Here is a 22,566-nt window from a genome sequence, read left to right on the forward strand (position 1 = left end):
GCTACAGCCAAAGCTGGACATTTCAACTAGGGTATGCCAGTCCTGCTGGGACTAAAAAAACCAAGAGGTTCCTGGTTACAGGATCTTGTCCCTAATCTCAGGGTCAGACAGATCATCACATTTGGGATCAAGAAGGAATTTTACCCCACGGTCAGACTGGCATGGACTGTAGGGGATTTTGCCTTCCCCCCAGTCAGACTGATATGGACTTTGGGAGGCTTTGCCTACTTCTGTAGCAAGGGGCATGGTCCTTTTCCTTGGATTTCTCAAGTGTATTTTAACAACCACCCTGCAGCAGTAGGATATTGACAGTACCCTATCCCTCTGTTTTGCCTATGGCAGGTAGTTGTGCAACAGGGTTATTTGTGCAGTTTTAAGAATAGGTTAGATCAGGGGTCAGCAACCCCAGCAGATGTGGCAAGCATGGCACAGGAGTCCATTTTGCTCGGCATGCCACCACCAGCTCGAGCTCTAGGCAGCTGCTGCCAGTCATGAAGCCTGGGCTGCTCCCAGCAGGTTGCTGGGAGGCTACAAGCCCTGCTGTAAGCAGCCCAGGTTCTGTGGCTGGCAGCAGCTACCCAGAGCCTGGGCCAGCTGCAGCCAGGAGAATGCAAACAGCTGCTCCAGGTTCTGGAGCTCTGGCATCAGCTCTGTACTTCTGGCAAGTGCACGTGCACCTTGGACCAGACAGTGGGGATAGGGCCTGATGCAGCACAACCCTCCCCCACTGTCCACTTTCAGGTGCGTGTGCAGTCGCCGCCAGCATCGAGCTGATGCCAGGGCTCTAGAGCCTAGTGCAGCTGTTTGCAGCCTACCCGCTGCCTGCTGCAGCTGCCCAGAGCCCAGGCTGGCTACATACAGCTGGACTGGGCTCTGGAGCCCCATCGTCAACTCTGTGCAGCCTCAAAGGACAGCAGGGGAGAGGCCAGGTTTGCCCCTCCTGCACCGTCTGCTCTGAGGCACGCATGCACCCACCGATGTGGAGCTGATGCCAGGGCTCCAGAGCAAGGGCGGTGCCAACTGCCTCCCAGTGGTGGGGCTGGGCCAAGAGGCTCCACCCCTCCCAGCACTGCCACTGCCGCCCGCACACCCCACACAGCTGAGCCCGCCCAACTCCCACCCACTCCGAGCCCAGCCCAGCCCCCCTACCAGGCTGAGGCTAATGCTGCCCCTGCCAGGACCACTACACCTTTGCGAGCTTAGTTGTGGGTGGGTGGCGGCAATGTTAGGAGGGGTAGCGAGAGGAAGGCTAAGGCAAATGGGTATAACTTCCCCAAAGCCTCCCTAGTACTGCTCCTGCAGCTGGCTGATGGGTGGGCTCTGGGCTGGGGCCTCAGTAGGCCATGCTGTAGCCCAGGGGCTGGCTCCTTTGTAACCGCCTCAGCTAATAATTGCATAAGGAAGCACAGGGGCCGCGGCGAGCCCAGGGCATTGTCCAATCAGACTTTGTCCAGTGGCCTAGCAGCTTGGCTCCATGTGCATGCATGCACATGGTTCTATGCGTTTGTCTGCCTCTGTTTGGTTCTGTGCGTCTGTGTGTGCACACGTGTCTGGCTCTGGGAGTATGTGTGCATGTGTCTGTTCTCTGTGTGTGTGTGTGTGGGTGTGTGTGTGTGGGTGTATGTGTGTGTGAAAGAGTGTGTCTGGTTCTCTGTATGCATGTATATGTATCTGGTTCTCTCTCTCTTCTTTTTTCTTTCTCTTTCCCTTTCTCTCTCCCCTCTTTTTCTCTTTCTGTCTTTTTTTTCTCTCTCTCTCATGGCAACATGCTCAACAGAAAAGGAATACACAACAACAAAGGTAGTATTAGAAATGGGTTTAAATTGATTTTCAGGTTCTCCAAAGGGTCCACCCCCCCTTTTTTTTTTAACATTCCAAACTGTGGAACAAGCACACCAAAAGGGACACACTACTGAAGTGAAATCCAATTTGCAGATCAACTGTTAAAGAATTTCCACGGCAGTTTAATTTCTACTGAACTCTGTTAAAACAATTCCATGGCTCCATCAGTGGGATTGTTATGAATGTCAGAGAAAGTTGACAAAGTGCTACACCACCAATCCTGGAAGTACTGGAATAATGCCCTTTGCTTAATTTAAAGAACAGATGAAAAAAGTATATTAAATTATTGTGTTAAAAGCTGGCAAGATTATGAACACTATGACTACTGTCAGTTATTGGCAAATATAATAAAGTGTTTTGCCTTCAAGTCCCTAGTTCAAAGCAAAATAGATTTCTCACACAATTAAAAAAAAGGACATTCATTATACTGGAGCAAAGACTATTTTTCAGAGTGTGTCCACACAACACCAAACATACTGCAGCTACACAAATAGACTTTAGCTATAAAAAGTACTATTATCCTGCCAGGGTCTTCTGTAGTTAAATCCCAACTCTTTTTAACTCTCTTTTGTAACCACCTCAGCTAATAATTGCAGTGTACTGATTTTCTTAGAACCTTATTTAATTCTCAATTACAGGAACTGTCTAAGGAAGCACTTTTCTTATGAGAAGAGGAGAAAAGACTACCCCAGGCTTCACTTCCCCTTTATCCTGGACACTATCCATCACTTGGCTAAGCATTTCTGTCCTCCTGCCTCCCAAAGGGTGATTCCCTGTAATGGAAAGAAAAGGGAAACTTTTGCTTCTGCTTTTGTATGCATCATTATATTGTCCCTTGAACACCTATCTATAATTTAGAATTAAATGTCATAAACTGAATTTTGAAAAGCAATGTTTTTTAACTACAAAGAAAATTTGCATGCTTGGGAAGCTAAGGAAGAGAATTGGCTCACATTTCCATCCTGTTACTAAGTTTTAATTTGCTAAGACAGTGTTGGCTACCTATGGCCCATGGTCTGAAATCCAGCCCACTAAAAGGTTGAATTTGGCCTGTAAAGAGGTAGGATCTAGCCAAAGTATTTATGACATGTAGTTGTGCCATGCAAATCCTACTGTCCACAGCACCTAGCAGCATAACAAACCTGCTGGGTGTCCAGCACAGCTGCCATCCTAGGGATAGCAGCAACTTTTTTGGGCTGCCGCCAGTATTATCATGATCACATGGCTGTGGAAAAAGACAGACTGTTTGCCCTGCAAATCCATCAAGAACTCAGGGTGGTTACCCCTGTCATCCTGCTCTAGTTATGCCACTAAAAGTATCCACCTCTGCAGCCCTTCCCGCTGTTGTCTCATGCCTGTGTTTACCCTCAGCAAAGGATTTTCTCCTCTCTATTGTCACTGAGGACAGGAACTGTTAATGAGGATAAACACAGGAGGCTTAGGTGCTCTGGGAGGGTGGACATTACAGCCCATGGCAACAATCTATTCTGTCTGCCTAGAAGATACTTAGGTAACCAAGATCCTCATCTGGAAGAGGTTTCATAGATTTCATAGACATTAGGGCTGGAAGGGACCTCAGAAGATCATTGAGTCCAGCCCCCTGACCAAGGGCCAGGAAGTCAGCTGGGGTCATAGGATTCCAGCGAAATAAGCATCCAAATTTCTCTTGAAGATGTTCAATGTAGGCGCATGAACCACCTCTGGTGGCAGGCTATTCCAGACCTTGGGAACTCGGAGAGTGAAGAAATTCTTCTTTATGTCCAGACTGAAACGGTCTTGCTGGAGATGATAACTATTCGACCTCGTCATCCCTTGGGGCGCTCTGGTGAACAATTGCTCCCCCAGATCCTGGTGAGCACCCCTGATAAACTTATAGGTGGCCATCAGATCGCCCCTTAGCCTGCGCTTTTCCAGGCTAAAGAGTCCCAAAGCTCTCAGCCTGTCATCATAAGGTCTGTTTGCCTGATGTCTGATCATGTGAGTGGCTCTTCTCTGCACTCTCTCAAGCTTCTCCAAATCCTTTTTGAATTGAGGAACCCAAAACTGAATGCAGTACTCCAGCTGCGGCCTCATCAAGGCCAAGTACAATGGGAGAATGATGTTCTGGGATTTGTTTGAGAAGCATCTATGGATGCAAGCTAGTGTTTTGCTTGCTTTACTGCCTGCAGCATTACATTGAAGGCTCATGTTCATCTTGTGGTCAATCATGAACCCTAAGTCCCTTTCATTCATAGTGCTAACCAGCTTAGCACTGCCGAGCCTATAAGGATGCTGCAGGTTTTTCTTCCCAGGGTGGAGAACCTTGCATTTGTTGGTGTTAAACACCATCAGGTTCTTGTCCACCCATTTCTTGAGCCTGTCAAGGTCAGCCTGGATCGCCCTCCTGTCTTCAGGTGTGGATGCTTTACCCCAGAGTTTGATATCATTGGCGAACTTGGCCAGTCCACTTCTGACTCCAATGTCCACATCATTAATGAAGATGTTGAACAATACAGGTCCAAGAACAGAGCCTTGAGGGACCCCATTTGGTCACAGGACACCATGACGATTGACTTCTGTCAAACACCACCCTCTGGGTCCGACCATGGAGCCCATTCCCCAGCCAGCAGATCGTGGTGGACCCGAGGCTGCAGTTGGCCAGTTTTGCCAAGAAGTGATGATTGGATACCAGATCAAAGGCTTTTTTTAAGTCAAGATATATGACATCAAATCTCCTCTCCCTTGTCCAGGTGATAAGTCACCTGGTCATAAAAGGAGATGAGATTGGTCAAGCAAGACCTACCCACAACAAACCCATTCTGGCTATCCCTCATGTTGTTGCCGTTGGCCACTCTGTTGAGAAAGGCCTCTTTAATAATCTTTTCTAAGACCTTCCCCAGGATAGAGGTCAGGCTGATGGGCCTGTAGTTTGCTGGATCCACTTTCGTCCCTTTTTGAAGATAGGCGGCGCATTGGCCTTCTTCCAATCTTCAGGCACTTCAGCAGAGCACCAGGAGTTATCAAAAATCCATGCCAGGGTCTGGGCTACAATGCTAGACAGCTGCTTGAGTACCCTGGGGTGTAGATGGTCAGGGCCAGCTGAATTGAAGGTGTCCAGCCTCTCAAGGTGTTCCTTCACAAGGTCAGCATTGATGCAGGGCAGGGAATCTCCCTCACCCAGGCCTCCCTGACCCAGGCCCCTGTCCTGTAGAGGACAGGGGTTTCACATGGGACTGATGAAAGACCGATGCAAAGCAGCCTGCACTCGGCAGGCTTCAAACATCCAGGCCTGTCTTTGGGTGTGTAAGATTGCTCATCGGTATGTCCCTGAGGTTGTATAGCCGGATGTATCGCCCCGGGGTAGCCTTCACCCCAATCTCTCCTGCCATGACTTTGTTCGTTCTTTCAGTGGTGGGGTCGACTACTAGGGCATATCTGGAGTCGGGAATCTTGGGGCAATGGTTTCATAGTTTCATAGTTTCTAGGCTCGGAAGGGACCTGAGCAGATCATCTAGTCCGACCCCCTGCCATGGCAGGAAAGAGTACTGGGGTCAAACGACCCCAGCAAGATGTTCATCTAACCTCCTCTTAAACACCCCCAGGGTAGGAGCCTGCACCACTTCTCTTCGAAGTTGGTTCCAGACCCTAGCTGCCCTGACCGTGAAGTCACACCTCCTGATATCTAACCTAAACTCTGCCAGCTTGTGACCGTTATTCCTGGTCACTCCTGGAGGTGCTCGGGGGAACAGTGACTCCCCCAATGCCTGCTGATCCCCCCTGACTAGTTTATAGCAGGCCACGAGATCCCCCCTCAGCCTTCTCTTTTGGAAGCTGAACAGGTTCGGGTCTCTCCTCATAGGGCCTGCCCTGCTGTCCCCTGATCATGCAAGTGGCCCTCCTCTGGACCCTCTCCATGCTGTCCACATCCCTCTAGAAGTGTGGCACCCAGAACTGGATGCAGTACTCCAACTGTGGCCTGACCAGTGCCACACAGAGGGGGAGGATCAACCGCTTTGGACCTGCACGAGATGCATCTGTGGATGCATGACAAGGTGCAGTTGGCCTTCCTAACTGCCTCCCCACACTGCTGGCCCATGTTCATCTTGGAGTCAGTGATGACTCCAAGATCCTTTTCCATCTCTGTGCTGACAAGAGGGGAGTTCCCCAACCTGTAGGTATGGTGCTGGTTGTGCCTCCCCAGGTGCATCACCTTGCACTTGTCTGTGTTGAAACCCATCCTCTTCTCGTCCGCCCACCCTTGTAACCTGTCTAGGTCTGATTGTAGCCTGTTGCTTCCTTCTAATGTGCCCACATCCCTCCACATCTTAGTGTCATCAGCAAATTTGAACAGGGTGCTTTTTACCCCCTCGTCCAAATCACTGATGAAGATGTTGAACAGTGCGGGCCCGAGGAACGAGCTCTGTGGAACCCCACTGCCTTCCAGGTTGAGAAGGACCCATTCACCACCACCCTCTGGGTGCGGCCCTCCAGCCAGTTGGTGACCCATTTGACTGTGTGGGTGTCTACACCACAGTTCCCCAGTTTCTTAATGAGAACGGGGTGAGAGACAGTGTCAAAAGCCTTCCAGAAGTCCAAGAAGGCTATGTCCACTGCTACCCCTGCATCTAATGATCTGGTGATCTGATCGTAAAAGGCCACCAGGTTGGTCTAACGGGACCTGCCACTGATGAACCCGTGTTCATTGCCCCTAAGCATGCAGTCCCCTGCTGGCCCCTCCTGGATGTGTGCCAGCATAATTTTCTCAAACAGCTTGCCTAGGATCGAGGTAAGGTTAACTGGCCTATAGTTTCCCGGGTCCTCCTTCCTCCCTTTTTTGAACATGGGAACCACGTTGGCCCTCTTCCAGTCCTCCGGCACCACTCCTGAGCACCACGAGTGCTCGTAAAGCCATGCCAGGGGTCTTGCAATGACCTCGGCCAGTTCATTTAGAACTCAAGGTGGATATCATCCAGACCGGCTGACTTGAATACGTCCAGCCCCTCCAGAAGCTCCCTAACTAAATCCTCCCTAACCCTTGGCCCAGGTGTGCCTCCCCCGGGACTTTAGAGGGGCCCAGCAGGGAGGTGGCTGTTCTGGTCTCTACTTAGGAAGACGGAGGCAAAGAAATCGTTAAACATGTTAGCTTTGCCGTCTGGTGTGATGACCAAATTTTCCAATGCGTCCTGCAAGGGCCCCACATTACCCAGGGCCTTCTTTTTACTCCCTATGTATTTAAAAAAGGACTTCTTATTGTCCTTAATCTGGGAAGCTAGTCCCAGTTCCACCTCTGCCTTGGCCTTCCTAACTACCCCCTACATCGCCAAACAACTACAGAATAGCCCTCCCTGGTGATGGCCCCTTCTTTCCATTGGGTGTAAGCCTCCTTTTTAGCAAGGAGACATTCCTGGATGCTTTTGGTGAGCCATGGAGGCTTGTGTGCTCTGCTGCTCCCTTTGATCTTGGTTGGGATTACCTTCCTTTGGGCTTGGAGGATCATCTCCTTAAGGAGCGACCACTCTCCTTGGACACCTGGCACCCCGCCCCCCCCCCCCCCCCCGGGACCTCAGCGCTTCTCCAACTATCCTCCTTAGCTCGCTGAAGTTTGCCCTCCTAAAATCTAGGGCCGCTGCCTTACTGCATGCTTTTGCTACCTTGCGCTGGATGGTGAATTCCAGCAGGTCTTCTGTGAGGCTCCAGCCTCCCCTATGCCTCACCCCGATACCCAGCCTCGCCGAGTTGCTGATGTCTCCAGGCCCGACCCTCGCCTCTTGATGTAATGGGCACTCTGATACAGATATAAAGATCTAACCTGACCCCGAATCGAGCTGATTATAAGACCCTCTATGGCCTTCCTTCCTACCCCTCCAACAGTGGGAAACAGAACAACGAAAATTAAGAAAAAACACTACCAGTAAAAATCCCTGGCTTTAAACAAAGTGGGCTCCCTGGCCCAGAAAATTCCTCTCCCTATTAACCCTGTCTAAAGCACACCTCTGTCCAGCTCATATCACTCCTGAGTGCTGAACAGGACTACTACCAGTCCTTCCAATTCAACCCCACTCTGTCCCTTGCTGAGCAGTTCAGACTGGTAGGAGCTTGTTTCCTGCAGCCCGTCCCACTGCTTAGGCTCTTTGCTCCCCCTCACGGTAGACTCCGGGAGCCTTCCTAAACCCATGCCAATCCCACCAGGATTGCTGGGTTGACTTCCATCACCCTCTCTTTGAGGCCATCTCTGCTGTTGGCTTCTTCATCCGGAGTCCTTGGATTTTCTCCTTTGACTCCGTTGCTGTGAATAGGGGCATCCGCCACCTCCTCGCTGGCGTCCTCCCTCCAGCAGCTTTGGGTGCAGCCTCTTGCCTCGTGGAGGGTTCGTCTGGATCCTCCTCGCCCCCGACCGCGGTTCCAAGGGCACCTCCGCTGGCGGCTCCACTCCGGCTCTCCCCCCCTTCTTCTTCCCTTGGACTGCCTTTTATTGTCCCGCGCCGGCTCTGCTTGTAATTCTCCACAGCTGGCCACAATTTTAAAAAGATGCGGCTAATCAGCCACGCGGGTCTTGCCACCTCTTCTGGTCTCGCCGCAGCGTCAGCTGCAGGTAAGGGAATCTCCATTTCTTTTTTCCTTCCCTTGCCTTCCCTGTTGTGTTTTGGGTCCCAGGATTCCCCCTTGGCCCCTCGGGGTCTCTTCTCTGTAGTTTCCCTGTGACATACCCTTTTAATAGGTTGGCTTTTTCCTGGGCATTGGTTGTCAGTTGTCCCATCTGGTTTAGCAGGGGTCCAATGTTGCCCTTGTTTTTCCTCTGGCTCTCCACATATCTAAAAAAGGACTTCTTATTGTTCTTGACACTTGTAGCTAGTTGGAGTTCTGTTGCATCCTTGGCTTTCCTGGTTCGCTCCCTGTAGGTCCGGACCAGTGCGGAATATTCCTCCTCCATGGTGGTTCCAGTCCTCCATCCTTTGCAAGCCTTTCTTTTTAGCCACAGGTGGTCTGCTGGTTCCCTGGAGAGCCAAGGGTGCTGTTGTGCCCTTCTGCTGCCTTTCCTCCAAGACAGAATAGCATTAGCTTGTGCATCGAGGAGCAACCCTTGTGGAGCAACCACTTTTCCTGAGCTCCCCTTCCCTTGGGGTTGTGGTCCCTTAGGGCCTCACCGACTAGCCTCCTGAGCTTGTCAAAGTCAGCTTTCCTGACATCAAGGACTTCTGTATTGCTTACTGATTTGCCAGCTTTATGGCAGATGGTGAAGGTGATCAGCCCATGGTTGCTGTCACCCACCTTCCCTTCAATCATTAGGTCACTGATTAGGTCATCCCCTGTTGCCAGTACCAGGTCGAGCAGTGCTTTACCTCTCATTGGCCCATAGACCTCTTGTGTCAGACAGAGGTCATCCACTCAGGAGAGGAAGCTTTGTGACCACTCAGATTTAGCCAAGTGTCTTCCCATGAGATGTCTGGGTAGTTCTGCCATGACAACCATGGACCTGGAGCATGCAGCCTCAGCCAATTTCCTGGTAAACTCCTGGTCATGCTCTTGATTTTGGGTGGGAGGTTAGATACCATGGGAGAGGTTAGATCCAGTAAACTAGATCTGTGTGTTTAATTGTTCTAAAATCTATCTTTCTCTGAAACATGTTGTTCTGTAAATAATTCCATCTGATCAATAGATACCATTTTCATTGCTCTTTGAAGAAACAGAGTTGCAAAGTCTGGATATAAATCAACCCAGATTACAAACTATGAGAAGGAGAACCACATAATTTCATTCCGACAAAGCTGGGGGCTAGAGGTATGCAGCACAGCATACTCAAGAAGATTAGAAGATATATCAGCAACTGTATGACCCCAATAAGTAATTTAAGTAGATGTGTTTGCATATAAAAAGTTGTGGCTACTTAGAGGCTTCTAGTTATAAATATGCTTAAGTGCTGTGTTAGATCAAGGTCTATATTATTCACTTTAATGAGAAGCTTAATATTAATTACTTACAGTGCATTCATAGGTGCATGGATATACAGAAAGACACTGAATAAAATTAAGGTAGAGTATAGAACATTCATGTAAATAAAAACTTGCAGATTGGGTAAAAAAACCCACTCCAGATGTAACTCTGAAAAGAATTCTTTTGTGGACAAAAAGTTATTTTAAAAATAGGCAATACACGGATAGAAGTTTACGAGGGAATATGATACTGCAATAACAGTTTACTAACACATGGCTGCTTCTGTCATCACCATTGCACCCAAAAAGGTTTCACATCTAACTTTCACTTCATATTAAAACCAATTAATTCAGAAACATTTAATCCCTTCCAATGTAGTTATTTTCTAAAGTGTGAAATCTAGTGTAGCTGCTATGGAAGAAGCGTTGTGTGATTTCCATGTAGAGAAGGAAGAAAAGCCCTGATATCCTCATGCATAGAATACAATATATAATAAAAAGATGAACTTGAGATTCTAACATATGTCAAAAGTGGAAAGTTGAGCATGGCAAGCAAAATCCAGAAAAATGTGTGTTTCTCTACTTTACTGTTGCTACCTTTACAGCCAGTCAACATTCATTTAATTGCATCTCCTGCCCCCCCCCCACACACACATTACAGGTATCACACAATTAATTGGTTACTTGCTTAGTTTCCTGGGCCATTTGTAAATGTTACATTTTTCTAGTTTTAATCCGGACTACAGCTGTCACTATATATATGTGGATGTCTGCAGTCTGAATTAAAATTGGCTCCAGTTGAAATTAACTACTCATCATTGAACAAGGATTAAAGTTAATGCACACTATGATAGTCCGCATTTGGTAATTTAAACTGTATTAATTAACATATACATAGAGCATTGTTTTTAGGAAAAACTTTTAGGAGTCCTTAGGAACTCAGATAAGCATATAAGCATTGTAAATATCAATCTCCACAAGGGAAACTCAATTGGATCTTTGCAACACAACAGAGGCTATCAGGCACAAAGTAACACTTTTAAAAAAGTCAATGTGCCAACAGAACTTCACCCTGACTACGTATCAGGTCAGTTAGGGCTTCTGGAACAACACTTCCTCCATCCACCATAAATCAGGGGAGTCCAGTAAAGTAGAAATCCTTGATTTTAGGAAAGCTGATTTCCACAAGCTTAGCGGATTAGTTGGCAAAGCCCTGCAGGACCATGGTCTGGTGAGGAAGGGGGTACAAGAAGAACATGGTTGAAGGAAGCAATCCTAAAAAGTCAAAGGAAGTCCATTTCCTTCCATAAAAAGGCAGAAAAGGGGCTGGGAAACCCCCTTGGCTCAGCAGGGAAGTCATGAACCTCCTGAAATTAAAATGAGTAGCATACAAAGGATGGAAGTTAGGAATAACTACCCAAGAGGAGTACTCAGCAACAGCCTGTACCTGTAGGGAGTAGATCAGGACAGCAAAAGCACAAACTGAATACAGATTGGCAACCAGAATTAAGGAAAACAAAAAGTCCTTCTTTAGATATGTAGGAAGTCAGAGAAAAAATAAAGGAAGCATAGGACCCCTACTGAATGAAACAGAAGGGCTGATAACTTACACTCCAGACAAAACTGAACTCCTGAATGAATATTTCACGTCAGTATTCCACCGGTCCAGGGGTGTTAGCCTGCTTGACAGGATACAGGATGATCATGATGGGAGTGACCACCCTCCCGCAGTTCGCATAGAACTTGTGGGGGAGCACCTAGAAAGGCTAAATATGTACAAGTCAGCAGGACCAGATGAACCACGCCCGAGGGTGCTAATAGCTGGCCAATGTCATTGTGCAACCGATGGCAAAGTTATTTGGAAACGTGTGGTGCTCAGAAGGTCTCATAAAATTGGAAAAAGACCAACATGGTACCTATCTTTAAGAAACGAAGAAAGGAGGACCAAGGAAATTACAGGCCAATCAGTCTGACCTCAATCCCTGATAAAATCCTGGAGAAAATGATAAAGGGATCCATTACAGACAGGCTAGCGGAAGGCAGTATTCTGAAGGATTGCCAACATGGCTTTGTTATGGGCAACTCATGCCAGACCAACCTCATTTCCTTCTATGATCAGGTGACTCACGATCTGGGTTGGGGAAATGAGGTTGATGTCATATACCTGGACTTCAAAAAGGCCTTTAACTGGTCTCCCACAAAATCTTTATGAAAAAATTGGGAAAATGCAGCCTTAACTACTTTATGGTTTGGTGGCTATGTAACTGGCTCTGTAGTAGGACCCAGAGAGTATTTATTGATGGAACTGAGTCATCATGGTGGAGGATGAACAGTGGTGTCCCTCAGGGTTCAGTGCTCAGACCAGTGATTTTCAACATCTTCATCAATGATTTGGATTCAGGTATTAGCAGCAAACGAACAAAGCTCACTGACGACACCAAACTAGGGGGGACTGTGGTCATATGCAAAAACAGGCTGGCAATACAGGGCGACCTGGACAGGCTCACGAAGTGGGCAGACCTCAACCAGATGTTGTTTAATACAGAGGAATGTAAAGTGAATCGTCTGGAGAGAAATAATCCACAACACATTTACAGGCTTGGCAGTGCTACACTTGCTGGCACCACATCTGAATGAGACCTGGGTGTCATGACAGATAACAAAATGAATATAAGCCATCAATGCAATGTTGTAGCTGATGAGGCTAATCAAACACTGGCATGCATCTACCAAGGCATCTCAAGCAAGGCTAAGCTCAGGAGAGTCCAAAAGAGGGCCACATGCATGATTAGAGGCCTAGAGACCAGGTCATATGAGGAAAGGATGAAAGACTTGGGACTATTCAGCTTGGAGAAAAGAAGACTCAGAGAGGATTTGGTGGCAGCCTATAAGTGTATCAAGGGTGTACATCAGGGCCTGAGAGAGCATCTGTTCACCAAGGTCCCCCAGGGGAGGACAAGAAATAATGGGCACAAGCTGATTGAAGATCACTTCAGGCTAGACATAAGGAAAAGCTTCTTTATAAGTCAAATGGTGAGGGTTTGGAACAGGCTCCCCATCAGAGGTGGTACAGTCATCCATCTTGGCGATCTTCAAAAAGCATCCTGACGCACATCTTGCTGAGGTCATCTGATCTCATCAGTCTTTCCTGCCCAAGATCTATAAGGTCCCTTCCAGCCCCTAACAACTATGAAACTATGAAACTTTTTCTAGAGAATTGCAACAATATAGCAGTGCTCAAACAGGCTTATTATCACCTCTTAATTACTTCCAGCCTCTATTAAGGCACTCTTAAGTGTATGGACAGTATATAGCCAGTGCCCCCTGCTATGATGGTCAATGATCATCTATTAACTCCTAATTCAAATTGAAATTTGATTTAAACCATGTGATTCCAATCAGTTAACACGATTTAGAAAACGCTAAGCACATCTACAAACTGCCCTGGAGACCAGCTACATGTGCAAAGTACCTATTATACAATAAAAAGCTCCAACCAGCTATAGACCTAAAAAATGTGTACTAACTTTATAGTTGGATGCTATCCAGTTTTAACTTGCATAGGTGACACAGTCTCCTCTGTGGCTGGTAGCCCTGTCAGCTAACTAGACTCCCAGCCATGGCGGTGCACAATGCCCAGGCAGAGTTGGGAGTCCCACGATTGAGTGGCCTCTCAGTCCCAGCAGCTGCCACTGCATCCTGGCAGCATGAGGAACCCACAGCCCCACAGCTGTGGACACTGAATGCATGAAACCCCTGTGGCTGAGGGATAACGGAAGCTGTAATCCCAGCCTCGGGGGTGAATGAAAACCTCAGAGCTGGGGGATCAAGGCAGCCATGATCCCTCAACCTCAGAAACGTGTGTGAAACCCCTGTGCTGGGGGATGGCTGCTACCAAAATCCCGAAGCCACAGGGGTGAGTGGGCTGCCGCAGCTGGAAACCCCTCAACTGAAGAGGCTCCCAGCTGCAGGAGCTTGCTTCTTGCCAGTGTAGGGGAAGCCCAATACCAGGCTCCCCCATCACCAGGAATGGGATCTAACACATGATCCCATATCCATACCTCCTGCCATTCATGTGTGGCATGGCAGGAAGCATGATTGTGTGGACTACACATTAGATCCTATTGCACCTTTACCTGCAAGTATAGAGACTACTTTGTTGTGTTTCCTCACCCTTTTCTATACAGACCCACCCAGCCATCTCTGCTTCTCTGTCTGTTGCTCTCTCTATTCAGCTGTTACCCAGTCTTCTGACTCCTGAGCTCTTTGTCTGTTTTCCTAAAGGCAAAGGTGCTCTCTTCTGACCGTCTTCCTTAGTCTTTCCTTCATAAGAGATGCATCTTATTCCTCAATTGTCTTATAGTTAAGATAGAGTAATAGCAAACCTATTTTAAGGATAATTTTGAAGCATTCAGCTAATATACATTCTGCAGTTGCCTGCTGGGCTGATCTAGGGCACCAGGATTTAAAGTGGGTTTACTGATCGAAGGCAAGCAGCAGCCTGCTAGTATGGAGTGACTTTAATAGCAGCTGGCATTTGTAAGAAGTAATGCTGGAAATCATCTCATACAACGCGGTCCATTGACATATGCATTTGAGCCTCTTTTCCTAAGTATTTCCTTGCCTTTCTGGTTGAAGGAAATAACACATAATATTTTTTGTTTTATGACTGATTATAACCAAAGCATGTTATTTTCTTTAAATCTGAGAGGGTATCGTTGAGGAAAATTATGAGGTATATATCCAGTCCTAGAGTTTGCTGTATTTGCTTCTAGGATTAAATAAAGAAAATAATTCAAGCATGTATTAAATGTGCATTCCTATCACAAAAAAAAGGTAAGACAGAGATACATTCTTACTTCTGCCACTTTAACTGGTTTGATGTTTCCTTCATATGGGCATCCCAAAGCACAAGATACATACCTACAAGAAAAATAGCAGAAACATAAATATGTGACTAGTACAAATTTACATAATTATATATTGCATGCATCTGTATGTTGCATATAATAAAATCTTACTGCAAATAAAAAGTTGTATGCTCTAGTCAGAAAAGGCAAAATGAAGGTTCCAGCAACAAATTAAAGTTGCCCATGTTGAAGTTTTCTCTTCTTATTGTTAAATAAGTAGTTTAATATCCTTCTTTATGGTCAATGTATATCATAACTTACAAAGGACTGATGTTATAAGCAAATTAAAGTAGCTACATAAAACTTAACTTTTCCATATTGTTGTCATTTTAAGAATCATCTTATTTCTCTGCTTTGCTGGCCACACAAGGCAGTAGAAGGTGCCCTTACTTCATAATCCAGATATCTGGCACAAGGGATAGCTGTACTGCAAGAACAGACTATGTATTTATTACATCTCTTCTTACCAAATGTACCAGTTGACATTTCTACCCCTGAACAGCAGGGGAAATATGGTTGGTCATCTATCAGCAAGATGCGGCCAGGAGAACCCCCGATCACCTGATGGCGGACTACCAGGCTCTGGGTGGCGTGCTGAGGGAAGTCGGTGCACAGGTGGTATTCTCTTCCATCCTACCAGTAAACGGACGCGGCAGACGGCATGAGAACTGCATCCGAGAGACCAACTGGCGGCTTCGGCAGTGGTGTCTCAAGGCAGGCTTCGGCTTCCTGGACAATGACCCACACATTACAACGAGGGACATGCTCAGCTGGGATGGGCTTCACCTGTCCCCCAAAGGTAAGCGTGTGTTTTCTTACAGGTTGGTGGATCTCCTCCGGCGGGCTTTAAACTAGGCTCGTCGGGGGAGGGGAAGATGAGGACGGGGGAAGCTGTGGACCACCAAACCAGGTGGCACCAACAAGGACAGCCCAGCCTGAAGAAAGAGAGCTTTGGGAACATGAAAGACAGGGGGTGGACAGCAATACGACACAGGTAAGGAATGAGAAGGTAAGAGACAAAGAGCCCTTTGGGACTTGGAGCGGGGGGGCAGCAAAGGCACCAGTCGTAGGGCTCAAGTGCCTATATACTAATGCTAGGAGCATGGGGAACAAACAGGATGAACTAGCGCTCCTGGTTGCACTAAACGCCTATGACTTAGTGGGGCTGACGGAAACCTGGTGGGATTCATCCCATGACTGGGCGGTACATATCGAGGGCTATAGACTGTACAGAAAGGACAGGGTAGGGAAAAAGGGGGGAGCGGTTGCGCTCTATGTTAAGGAGCAATATACATCAACCCTCATCAAGACAGAATCAAAGGATGAGGAAGTAGAAGGACTGTGGGTTAGGCTACATGGGGGGCAAGGAGAAAAGGATTTGGTGGTAGGGGTCTGCTACAGACCTCCACATCAAGGGGAAGAAATAGATTTGGGGCTCCTGAGGCAACTCTCGGAGACCATAAAAGCTAAAGAGGCGGTGGTCATGGGGGACCTAAACTACCCGGACATCTGTTGGGAGACACAGACAGCAAAGTCCCACCGCTCACGCAGGTTTCTAACCTGTGTACAGGACCTCCACCTGACGCAGGAGGTACATGGTCCCACTAGGGGGAATGCCTTACTGGATCTGGTATTGGCAACGGGGGATGACATAGTAGGAGACCTACAGATCGGTAGCCATCTGGGGGACAGTGATCACCTAAAAATACAATTCAACATAAGGCGTCGAGTGGGTAAGGTAACTAGTAGGGTGAACGTGCTGGACTTTAGGAAAGCTGATTTCAGTGAACTCAGGCGATTAGTGAAGGACGCACTGCAGAGTAGTAGTTTTGAAATGATGGGAGCCCAAGAAGGGTGGCTGTGCCTTAAGGAAACTATCCTTCGAGCACAAAGCGAGACGATCCCCGTGAGAGGTAAAAGAGGGAAAGGGGCCAGGAGGCTTCCCTGGCTGACCAGAGAAATCCAGGGCAGACTAAGGGCCAAAAGGGGAGCACATAAAAAGTGGAAACAGGGAGAGATCACCAAAGAGGAATATACCTCTTCTGCTCGTGCTTGTAGGGAGGCAGTTAGACAGGCCAAAGCTACCATGGAGCTGAGGATGGCAACCCAAGTAAAAGACAATAAGAAATTGTTTTTTTAGATATATAGGGAGTAAAAGGAAGGCCCAGGGAGGAATAGGACCTCTGCTAAATGGGCAGAAACAATTGGTGACGGAAAGAGGGGACAAGGCTGAACTCCTCAACGAGTTCTTCGCCTCAGTGTTCCTAAGCGGGAGGCACGACAAGTCTCTCACTGGGAGTGTAGGGAGGCAGCAGCAAGGCACCAGACTTCCATGTGTGGACCCTGAGGTGGTGCAGGGTCACTTGGAAGAACTGGATGCCTTTAAGTCGGCAGGCCCGGATGAGCTCCATCCGAGGGTACTGAAGGGACTGGCCGACATCATTGCAGAGCCACTGGCGGGAATATTTGAATGCTCGTGGCGCACGGGTCAAGTCCCGGAGGACTGGAAAAGGGCCAATGTGGTTCCCATTTTCAAGAAGGGGAGGAAGGAGGACCCGGGCAACTATAGGCCAGTTAGTCTCACCTCCATCCTTGGCAAAGTCTTTGAAAAAATTATCAAGGCTCACATTTGTGAGAGCCCGGCAGGACAAATTATGCTGAGGGGAAACCAGCATGGGTTCGTGGCAGGCAGATCGTGCCTGACCAATCTAGTCTCTTTTTATGACCAGGTTACAAAACGCCTCGACGCAGGAGGAGGGGTGGATGTCGTATACTTGGACTTCAGGAAGGCCTTTGACACGGTATCCCACCCCATACTGGTGAACAAGTTAAGGGGCTGTGACTTGGATGACTGCACAGTCCGGTGGGTGGAGAATTGGCTGGAGGGTCGCACCCAGAGAGTCGTGGTGGATGGGTCGGTTTCGACCTGGAAGGCAGTGGGGTCCCGCAGGGCTCGGTCCTTGGACCGATACTCTTTAATGTCTTCATCAGCGACTTGGACGAGGGAGTGAAATGTAGTCTGTCCAAGTTTGCAGATGACACTAAGCTATGGGGCGAAGTGGACATGCCGGAGGGCAGGGAGCAGCTGCAAGCAGACCTGGACAGGTTAGACAAGTGGGCAGAAAACAACAGAATGCAGTTCAACAAGGAGAAATGCAAAGTGCTGCATCTAGGGAGGAAAAATGTCCAGCACACCTACAGCCTAGGAAATGACCTGCTGGGTGGCATGGAAGTGGAAAGGGATCTTGGAGTCCTAGTGGACTCCAAGATGAACATGAGTCGGCAGTGTGACGAAACCATCAGAAAAGCCAATGGCACTTTATCGTGCATCAGCAGATGCATGACAAATAGGTCCAAGGAGGTGATACTTCCCCTCTATCGGGCGCTGGTCAGACCTCAGCTGGAGTACTGCGTGCAATTCTGGGCGCCGCACTTCACGAAGGATGCGGATAACCTGGAGAGGGTCCAGAGAAGGGCCACTCGTATGGTTAAGGGCCTGCAGGCCAAGCCCTACGAGGAGAGACTAGAGAAACTGGACCTTTTCAGCCTCCGCAAGAGAAGGTTGAGAGGCGACCTGGTGGCTGCCTATAAGTTCATCAGGGGGGCACAGAAGGGAATTGGTGAGTATTTATTCACCAAGGCCCCCCCAGGGGTTACAAGAAATAATGGCCACAAGCTAGAAGAGAGCAGATTTAGATTGGATATTAGGAGGAACTTCTTCACAGTTCGAGTGGCCAAGGTCTGGAACGGGCTCCCAAGGGAGGTGGTGCTCTCCCTACCCTGGGGGTCTTCAAGCGAAGGTTAGATGTGTATCTAGCTGGGGTAATGTAGGCCCAGCACTCTTTCCTGCTTATGCAGAGGGTCGGACTCGATGATCTATTGAGGTCCCTTCCGACCCTAGCATCTATGAATCTATAAGGTAGAGCAAGGAAGGAAGACCATGAGTCACTATCACTTTGCCTTGCACAATGCTTCAAAGGTAGCACAACATGCACAAGCTACAAATGGGCCCTTGCTGAGAAATCTTAATACTGCCTCACTGTGGAGACTGTTTTGAATTTCCATTTTTGTATTACATAACTTGTGATATCTTGTGATAATTTAAGCATGTAAATCATCCCAGTTAAACTTTAAATTGCTCTTCTCAGCTCATTTAATGGGGGGATACAAGAGAGCTCACCTTTCCAGCTGTTTGTGTTTGGCTAGGGACAGCTCTCTGCAATGCTATGTTCCAGTCTTCATATAGAGCTATAGTGGCTTGAGATTTGAGGTTTGGATTTAAAGTGATCCAGTGAAACCAGTGCAAAAGACCATGTGGACACCTACCTTTGTTTAAACCCAGCTTATTAGCATGTCTACACTAAAAGAGTCTCTGCTACTTTAGTTATGTTAGTAGAGTCCCATAATATAAACGCAGTCTATGTTAAGTGAAGGAATGATCCTACTTGCTTAGCTACATTAACTTTTCAAACTATGTATAGACATGCTAAAATACTTTTCTGTCAGTACATCTGCCTCTACATCAGAAGTTATGACAGCATAATTATACTGGCTACAGAGTACAATTTTTCACATTTTTAGCCAAAACAGCTATGCTAGCAAAATTGTATAGATGCTGTCTTCTAATGGCTTTGATAAACTGACTTGGAATACAATTAAGCTAACCAGAAATAAGCCTCTATAACACTGAAACAAAGGTCAACACCAGGAATCCAGGTTTTCTCTGATTTAAAAAAATCCCCAATTTTTGGTTAAAAAAAAGGAAACCCAAATCCACATTTTTCTGTGATTTAAATGAAACACTGCTAATATATCGATTTATATATATTAGCAGTGTTACACATCCCATCCCATCTCATCCTAAATCACAGTAAGTCATTCTCCCCTGCATCTCAGGGACCCCTCACTAGGGGGCTTGCTAGCCTCAGGTGGTGCTCGTCTCCTCTGGGTGAATACCAGCCCAGCCATGCTCCCAGGCTGCTACAGAGAAGAGAAAGAAAGGGCTCTGTCTTCTCTCTGCAGGGCCAAGTGGAGGCACGCAGGCCCCTCAGGTTGCTTGTTCAGGTCTTGTGGTGGGGCCAGGGCAGGTCTATGTAGCAGGGGGATCCTTCCCTCCCACCCCCAGTTCCCAACACGGCCAAAAGCTAGACCAGCCAGTCTCTGGATGCAGCTGCTGGCTACAGCTGTCAAAAGGTTGAGATGGTAGGGGCCTCCCACCACGTGCACCCAGGCTGCCACCAAGATACAACCCAGCAACATGGAAAGGATCTATACTGCACTGGGGCTCCTTCCCCACCTCTCTTACCCCTAGCCACTGTTGATAGTTGCCAGCTAGTGGGGGAGAGGACAGGGCTTGGGAGGGGCCACTCCTGAAGCTTCCAGGAAGGCATGTGGGAGTACCTCCCACCTGCTGGCCTCAGCCAGTGGGCAAACTCTGAGCTGACCTCCCCCCACCGAATGGTGAATGTCTGTTTGGTCCATTCCTCTTCTAACTTATACCGCGCTTTAAGTGAAGCATTATAGTTCGAGCCCTTATGCTAGGCCCTTATTGAACATCTGTACTTAGCCATTTTCCATATAACTATCCTGTCCCATAGGACCCTAACATATATAACTTAAAGGCACATATACGTGGAAAGAAGATTCGTATTCCAGTTTCCCCCTGCACTGGCAACAGCAGGTTTGAAGTTCCCTGAACTTTTCTAGCTGGGACCCCCTGGTGAGCTGAGCAGAAGCTTCCAGCCTCTAGAGCACAAAGGAGTCCTGAAAGGCTCTAGTATGCTCCAGATGTTGGAAGCATTTGCCACATGTTCAGTTAAAGGTGGAACCAGTCACAAATTTATTAAATATATTTTATATAATAACTTTGTGGCTTAGTCCTTGTTTTATTGCACCATTAATTGTATGAACATGTGGCCAGGTCACTGCTTAAAAGGTGACTAACCAGTTAATCATGTCTTAAGTGTCAGGGGCCTTCAACTAATATATTATGTTTTGGGGGAAGAGTTGGGCAAGGTTTTGTTTTATTCGTAAGATGATGATTCCAGGCAGCAGGTAAAAAACAGGTGGTCCTGCATTTGTTTAGATCTTGAATAGGCAAGATAAGAGAGTTTACATTCTGGTTCCACAGGAGACAGAGGTGGGGTCTATTACATTCTGCTAATAATGTTAGCAGATATTTACCATGCATGATTTCAGTGTTCTCTGTATTATTATGAAATGCAGCTTTTTATAGACTTGGTTTTATACATAATCCAACAGAACACATGTAAGCATCAGAACTAGATTTTTTAACTTATCTGTGAAAACAAAGGTAGCCTTTTTACAAGCCATAGATACCCTTTTTCCAACAGCAAAATTCAAAAACAGCAAAGCAGAATTTCTTTTTAAGTTTAAACACACATGCATGTGCATACACAGAATCCTGCAGACAGAATGAAGCATGGAAATTTTTAGACCTCAAAAAAGTTTTTCCATAATATTATGGTGTTTTGAGTTAGTGAAAACAAGTGTTCATAACTGAAACTGTTCTGACCTAAGGTACAAAGTGAATATGAATTGGCACTCAGTACAAATTAAATCAATTTTACAAAATGTATAGTTCACACACATATATGCTACATTTAACATATTTTACATGTATATGTACATAACAGTACAATATATTAAATCACAATGAATCACATCTGCTGGCAACATGTGGCATGAATAAAATGTGGAGTAGAGCAAACAAAGGTAAAACAGGTGAAAATGTACTTAAAGAACAATAACATACTTTGCACAACTCACATGAGCTAGCAAAAATCCTTCAGTACTTATATAACACAACAGGGACTTTTGGTGGATGAAAGGGTGTGATAATTTTTGGAATCTATCTGTATATAACATTTTTTTAAAATTATGAACTCTTTCAGTACTTAATACCTTATCATTATATGGAGTTTAAGGCAATTAAACTGGAGAAGATGAGAATAAATAAATGATCATAGAATCAATGAGTCGGAAGGGACCTAGACAGATCATCGAGTCCAACCCCTTGCCATGGGCAGGAAGGAGCACTGGGGGTGGCAAGGATCATAAGACCCCAGCCAGGTGCCTATCCAGTCTCCTCTTGAAGATCTCCAGGGAAGCTGACAGCACCACCTCTCTGGGAAGCCTATTCCAGGCTCTGGCCACCCGTACAGTGAAGTAGTTCTTCCTAATATCTAACCTAAACCTATCCTCCCTCAGCTTGTGGCCATTGTTCCTGGTGACTCCAAGGGGGGTCCTGGTGAACAGACTTTCCCTGAGTTCCTGCTGGTGGCCCCTGATAAGGTTGTAGGCAGCCACAAGATCCCCCCTCAGTCTCCTCTTGCGGAGACTGAAGAGAATCAGGTCCCTCAGCTTCTCCTCATAGGGCTGGCCACGGAGGCCCTCAACCATATGAGTGGCCTCACCTGGACCCTCTCCAGGTTCTCCACGTCCTTCTAGAAGTGCGGCGCCCAGAACTGGACACAGTACTCCAGCTGCGGCCTGACCAGCGCTGCATAGAGGGGGAGCAAGTCCTCTCTGGACCTGTTAGTGATGCCCCTGTTGATGTATGACAGGGTGTGGTTGGCTCTGCCTGTTGCTTCATCACATTGGTGACTCATATTCATTCTGGAGTCAATCCTGACTCCAAGATCCCTCTCTGCCTCTGTGCTGCTGAGAGGGTCAGCCCCTAACCTATAACCATAATGCTGGTTCCCTCTCCCCAGGTGCAGCACCCTGCACTTGTCCTTGTTGAACTGCATCCTGTTCAGATCCATCCACTTCTCTAACCTATCCAGGTGTGTCTGGATGCAGTCCCTGCCTGCCGGTGTATTCACTTTACCCCACAGCTTGGTGACATCAGCGAACTTGAACAGGGTGCTCTCCACACCCTT

The 22,566-nt window shown here is 47.3% G+C and overlaps 1 protein-coding gene across 13 annotated transcripts in view; it reads right to left on the reverse strand.

Annotated features, from left to right (window-relative positions):
- The window catches only part of HMGCLL1 (3-hydroxy-3-methylglutaryl-CoA lyase like 1), a 157,534-nt gene that overhangs the window by 59,514 nt on the left and 75,454 nt on the right, over positions 1-22,566 (reverse strand). For all 13 annotated transcript variants that reach the window (XM_090034078.1, XM_090034026.1, XM_090034097.1 and 10 more), the window contains one exon: positions 14,612-14,675. In XM_090034078.1, the coding sequence (XP_089890204.1) occupies positions 14,612-14,675 (64 nt within the window). The remainder of the gene's footprint in view (positions 1-14,611; positions 14,676-22,566) is intronic.

Source organism: Crocodylus siamensis, chromosome 1 (assembly GCF_052110815.1).
Source record: "Crocodylus siamensis isolate JL-2025a chromosome 1, ASM5211081v1, whole genome shotgun sequence".
In the NCBI taxonomy this organism is placed as follows: Eukaryota; Metazoa; Chordata; order Crocodylia; family Crocodylidae; genus Crocodylus; species Crocodylus siamensis.